This window comes from Prunus mume, linkage group LG7 (genome assembly GCF_029339155.1).
Source record: "Prunus mume cultivar Tortuosa linkage group LG7, ASM2933915v1, whole genome shotgun sequence".
Classification (NCBI taxonomy): Eukaryota; Viridiplantae; Streptophyta; class Magnoliopsida; order Rosales; family Rosaceae; genus Prunus; species Prunus mume.
In genome coordinates, this window is record NC_142704.1 from 15,469,904 (window position 1) to 15,476,358 (window position 6,455).

Consider the following 6,455-nt stretch of genomic DNA (forward strand, 5'->3'; position numbering starts at 1 on the left):
GGAGGAAAAAAAAAGCATCTTGTTGATACCCAATTCCATTGGGGTCGACTGAATAAGCCCACATAACACTCTTAAGGCAAAAGAGAAGCCTAATTAAAAATTAGACCCAAAAAAAAAAAAAAAAAACAGGGGGACTAATTAAAAGGGGGAAGAAATTTGAGAAAGCCCATGGAACGACTCATGGCCAAGGCGAAGAATTAGTCGCAGACCCAAATACTTATAAAACAAATGAATAAATTTCTTCAACTCTCCCACTTGTTATTAGTTTATTTATTTATTTTTATACAAGCGATATTAAAAGAGGGGAATCGAACTAGAACTTAGGGTTTGGGGATAAATACTCTTCAACTCTCTCTTTAAAAGAGGCTAGAACTGTTAAACTTTTGTGTTTTTTAAATCCAATCAACACTATAACTATGTAGGGCTTTCACCTTAATATTACACAAATTGGGGTCGACATCGACACACAAGGCAAAAGAAATATATCTCCTTTTTTCCTTCTTATTAATTTGGCCAGAGTTCAAGTTAATATGAGATGGCTGATATGAAATTGACCCGATAAGAGCTATTGTTATGTACCCTTCCAGGAATGCTATTCTTTTTTCGTTTATGTTTTTAGTTCTACATAAATGTTTTTCTTTTGTATTGGGAATTTTGTTCAACATGAACTGATTTCATAAATGTGTGTACATATGTGAGAAATGAGAAGAGCTGGGTTGGAAGCGAAAAACTCGAAACTAGGAAAACCCAATTAAAAAATATTAAGTAGTTAGAGAATAGGCACTACAACAAACTCTCAATGTTAAGTTCTACAAAGGAGCACGGATCAGGAATGTCGAAGTTGTTTAACACCTGAAAGGACATGAAAATAATAGAAAATTAAGCTAATTATGCTAGAAATGAAGTATGAACATGCTCTCAGTGTTTGATTTTAGTTACGATACATACCTCAGGGTGCACAATGCCAAATGTTCCAATGTTCTTCCCTTTATAAATGATGCTTGCTTGTCTACGCGGAAGAAACTCGGGTTCCTTCAGTAGATGTAAATAGTAAGTGAATGATTCATTCATACAAAACCTTCAAAAGTATAGCATAAGAAATATGCAAATGAAAGAATATACAACTCACATCTGAAGGTTTTATGAAGTACCCACTGTTGTCACCAATTGGAACAAAAGCAGCACCAATCGCTTCCATAACTCTGTCCACCAAGCCATGAATCAACTGCAGATTGGAAACCCAAGTTAAGTAATATGCAATTATATCTCATTTATCTTGTTGCAGAAAACAAAAGAATTTAACGGGTTAGGAATATAACATGACTTCTTTTTAATAAAAAATAATTTAAGAGATCAGGCTGTTTATTTAACATAGAGCTATCCAACATCCCAGTTATGTGTGTATATAATCAAACATTACATATCCTTATACCACTTGAGCAGAACTTTTCATTAAAAGTGACTAGGTTTTGAAATAGGTGAGACTAAACTGTGTATACCAAGGGTTTAGTATCGTACCTCAAATCCAGAGCTAGCACCACAGAAAAGAGCTGCTAGTTGGCGTCGATTTGTCGCACCAACATCTTTCTTCTCATCCAATAGTGCTATATCACCCACTTCGAAAATCTTCAACAAAGTAAAAGTGAGAAGAAATTTAGAAATAAGCTAACAATTTATCAAAGGAAAAAAGGGACAAACCCACATGAGAAGAAATCTTGCAAAAGCAACATAACACTATAACATATACCTTTATGGGCTTTGGATGATCTTTGTTGTGACCAACAGTTTTTAATACACCAGGCATCAGACTGGTTCGAACAAGTTCAAAATCAGACGATCGAGGATTTCCAACAACCACTGCCTTCGATTTATCATCTTTACGATTTAACATGGCAAAATTTTCTCTCCATGAGCCCAATATAAATGTCAAGACCTCTGTGAACCCATCCATTGCAATCTGAACACAATTTTGAGGAAACAGAAAACAAGTAAGAATAAATCACACTTCCATTAAGTAAACTATGGAAAGGTATACATAAAAATGTTATTTATCACTTGAAAAGTTTTTGTTTCATACCTCCAATTTTATGCGGTCAGTGAGCTCATTCAAGGCTAGGGGCTTCAAAGATGCAGGCTTTCTCTTTGGGATATTATTATATCCATAAGCAATTGCAACATCCTAAACAAGAAAGAAAAATGCCTCATTAACATGGCAAAAGGTTTGGTTTATAATCCAACAAGATAGTTATGAATGATTATAGTTGAACCTCCATAACATCACAAGGATGAAGAATGTCACTTCTAGTGGGAGGTACAAATACAGTGATATCGCCTGATACAGACTGCTCAGCACGCAATTGCATTCGATTCAACAAGTCAGTAACCTACATGGTAATAAAAGTCAGTAACATACATAAAAGTTCCTATTTTAGATCAGAAGTCTTAGTAAAACTCGTATAAAAACTGAGTGGAACAAATACCATACAGAAAATGTCAATCACATGACGAGCACTAAGCAAATAATAACCTTATTGCAGACATCAGTAAGCAACATTAAAGAATAAACAGGAATAGATAAAATGCAGTTATTGACATACCTCTTCCGCTTCCAAAGAGACTCCAATTGTACCATTAACATATGATAGAGAAACATCCATGTTGTAGATTGATAAATCAGGATAGATATATGACTTTCCATCAGAATATACCACTTCAACAGGTTCAATCTCAAACTTTCTTTCACAATATGCTGAAAACGCTGTCACCTAAAAGAAAATAAATTGATGCCATCATTCACTAATAAGTGGGAACCAAAAACTAGCAAATAAATGCATCATAAACTTTCAGCTTCTTACTATTGTGTTCAGAACAATCTTGGCCTTTGTCAGATCAGTAGCTGTACATTCTATGAAAACATTCTTCGTCTTCAAAGTGATTGCTGAATGTGCACCATTAATAATGGGGGGTAAAGATAAAACAGTTCTGCCAAAATGAACTTAACATCACTCATCAAGATTTAAAAAGAATGCTAAGCCATATATCTATATAGAGTCAACAAGACTGTACTACACATTCGAAACAGTATTATGAATTCAACCTCTTAACAATAGAAGGAAAAGTGGAGGTTGATAAAAGGTGATTAGAAATGACCATAATAATGAATGAATGAGAAAGAAATTATCATACCTGTTATTATCATATAAAACAGGAAACACCGGTGAGTTCTCTATTATGTGCAAAAACTTCTTCAGTTTCAGATCCGACTGCAAGAATACAGTGGTAAAATATGGATCAAGCAAGATACTTTACTTTCCTAATGTCATTCATGAGTCATGATTACTAGGGCATATAAAACAGGAGATTCTGAACAAGGATGTGCATGAAATAGCTATTATTGCAATGATTTCTAAAATGCCTATTCGAGTTTGGTCTAGACTAACTATAACACTTCCAGAAAGGAGAAAAAGAAAGAAAAAGGTGGAAACAAAGACAGATTAAAAAACATCCAGTTAAGAACTCACTCTGTAAAATTCCATGAGCTCATCAGCTCTGAAGTTCTTCGCCTAATATAGAAATCAAAACAACACGATATTAGTGCTAACAATAACCATTAACAAGTATCTTCAAACTATTAGAGAGAGAGAGAGAGAGAGAGAGAGAGAGAGAGAGAGATTAGAAAATCATAGTCATATAAACTACAAAATTGAGAATAGTAAAAAACTTATAAAAGTACCTGTTTCAGAGGCACAAAATTTATACTTGAAGGTGGCAAAGCCTGAACGTGGAAAGACAAATGTAAGTCAACAGTACGTAGTATTGCCGTCTTAGATACATGAAGTAGAATTTAGCAATCAAAGAAAAACATGAAAAGTTCTTTCACTGAAACTCGTGTTAATATCAGGGGATCTTCGGCTAAGACAGAAGTTTCTACTTTTCATTCCTAGAACTGAAAATTCCGGCATGGAATCTAAACTATTACCATAAATTAGTACAAAATTCAACACCATGTGAGCCCTCAAAAAAAAAATAATAATAAAAAAAATTGCAGAATATAAAACCATAGCAAAGAGAACAAATTTCAAAAGCCCACCTCATATGTGAAAGGGGCTTGCAATGTATCCAAGTCATGAGTCCCAATGGCAACTAGTGTTCTTCGCCTGTAAAATGATTAGAATATGTAAGCACTTCAACTGATAAACCACGGGAAATCTTTGGGCAGAAAGACAAGCAGTAGCTCTTATCATAAATTCATGCATTCATTCTGATTGGTCTTGCTATTCTTACCCTTGTAGCACTTAAACAAACTATTCTGATTTCTTTTGTATTCTTACATTTTTATCTAGTGTAATGTAAATGGTCATCTAGATTCCAAATTTTTCACAGAGAAGTATGACTAAGTCACTCCAATACAACATAAAAAGGCAATAAAAATAAATTATCAAAGAAATATTTTAGAGCAACAGAATGCAGAGGAGATGGGAGCAACCAATCGAGAACATGCCAAGCTAAATTCAGAATCAGACCTATGAGTCAGAAAACATTACCGGCAGATATTTTGATGAAGCTTGTCTTGGAGATCAATGAAGCTGTTATAACTTGCTTCAGTGAAGGTAACGCCTCTTAAAACAGCACAGACAACATGAGGGCGAATGGAAGATGTCTACAAGTTGAAAAAGGGGCCTCTATGAACTAAACAGTATCACCAACCAGAAAATAAAAAACACCAACTAGAAAATAAAAAACACCACCCCTTTTCATAGATCATATAACTACCTCTGGTTTTACATGCATTTTAATCATGGACTCCTTACTAATGTTGGCCAACTTGTATGTAGGAACCTCCTCTTCCCTACTGAAAACACGGAGCGCTTGAGCCAGCCCTTCAAGGCAAAGTAAATCGTATCTGCATGTAAATGAAATAACGAACTTGTTCAACACTTTATATATTATGTGATGTGAACATCATACAACAAGTCATTATTGTCATTAATTCCTACAGTTACTCCTTGATAGTCTGAAATAGAGCCTACCCATTTAAGCAAATAAGAGCAGTATGTTATCTAAAATATTTGGCCTCAACTCAAGGATTATATATGTTGATATCAAAATCTCAAACCAACCCATCAAATGGATTAGGATAAAACATCAAGTTTCAATCAAAACAGGCAAATAAGAGAACGAATAACAAAAGCTACCTACCTATTTGCGGGAACTTCGATTTTGTAAATAACTTCTTCATCTTCGTCAACTGCATCATCGTCCAAATGCTTTTCTTTTCTAATAATTGCTTTCTCAGTTGTCTACAAACACAGCATTATTAATTAATCATTACAATTTTTGAGAAACATCTCAAAGGAAGATATATATCAGAGAAATACAAAAACAATGTAAGATAAAGCAGCAAAATTGCTTACAACGTCGTCCAGCTCGATGCCGAAACTGAAGCATACTTCTTCAAACTCTTCCTGAGCTGTCACATTATTCAATTCAATTCAATTCAAACACACAAACGAACGAAAGTGAATAATTCCTTAAATATGCGATGAAGAGAAGAGTGAGAAATAATGGGAAGACTGAGAGCTCACTGTAAGCTCTTCCTAATGCTGCAAACAGACGATCCCGTCCCACGCTGACGGTAGGCATGGCGGACTTTGATTACTCTCTCCGACAGCGCACAGAGACTGCCAGGCGGAGCCAGGGTTTTTAGAAGACACAAAAAAAATTCTTTATTCAATTAGGCATCAAAAAAGTTCTTTCACATAAGCATATAAAATTATATTGAATAAATAATAAGCTAATAAAGGAAAAAAAAAAATAATATATATATATATATATATAAATTTATCTGACCTGTAGAGAATTAAAAATCTTCAACCAAGTTGTACGAAAATATTCGACAAAAAAAAAAAAGTACGAAAATATTCAACCAACTTATATATTTATTAAGATTAATTTTGTTATTTGCATATCATCAATTTTTGGCCGAGTAATCAACGAAAAGAGATTTTGTGAAGACAATCTGAAACCTCAAGGAGTGTGTGTAATTTTTAAAACCTTGGGGAATTTTGTGAAATCACCAAAAACCTTAGGAATTATTAATGTAAATAATTCTTTTTGTTTTTTTAAGCTTGCACGAGATAATTAGACCAAGGAAAAAGAAAAGTCATTATTTTTCTTCGATTAATTTCTTATGTTTTGACCCTTTCACACCCCAAATTATGTATGTAATAATTTGCAAAATGCTTGTACATATAGAAATATGCACACGAGAACCATGAAGAAGTAACGATCCTTTTAACTTTTACAAATTCTTTGTATCCCTCAATTAGTAAATTAGAAAAAACCCCTTGAATATTATTTTACATAAGAACACTAGTGAGGTCCGTTGGAGGAAAAAAAATAAAAAAACCTTTAGCTAATCACTTGTTATTTTCTAATTAATTCTTAGTGTATTT

General features: G+C 33.7%; 1 protein-coding gene across 1 annotated transcript; it reads right to left on the reverse strand.

The window, feature by feature from the left end:
* Positions 1 to 716: 716 nt before the first annotated feature.
* On the reverse strand, positions 717 to 5,759 carry LOC103336929 (phenylalanine--tRNA ligase beta subunit, cytoplasmic-like). The gene is made up of 18 exons (XM_008240069.2): positions 5,586 to 5,759; positions 5,415 to 5,470; positions 5,200 to 5,300; positions 4,774 to 4,903; positions 4,545 to 4,660; positions 4,091 to 4,157; positions 3,734 to 3,775; positions 3,522 to 3,563; positions 3,187 to 3,263; positions 2,856 to 2,982; positions 2,598 to 2,765; positions 2,268 to 2,384; positions 2,078 to 2,179; positions 1,748 to 1,957; positions 1,519 to 1,626; positions 1,130 to 1,225; positions 949 to 1,032; positions 717 to 852 (listed from the first exon to the last, which is right to left on the reverse strand). Exons 1-18 carry the CDS (start codon positions 5,641 to 5,643, stop codon positions 784 to 786), a joined length of 1,770 nt encoding a protein of 589 aa, XP_008238291.2. The 5' UTR covers positions 5,644 to 5,759; the 3' UTR covers positions 717 to 783.
* Between the last annotated feature and the right edge of the window lie 696 nt (positions 5,760 to 6,455).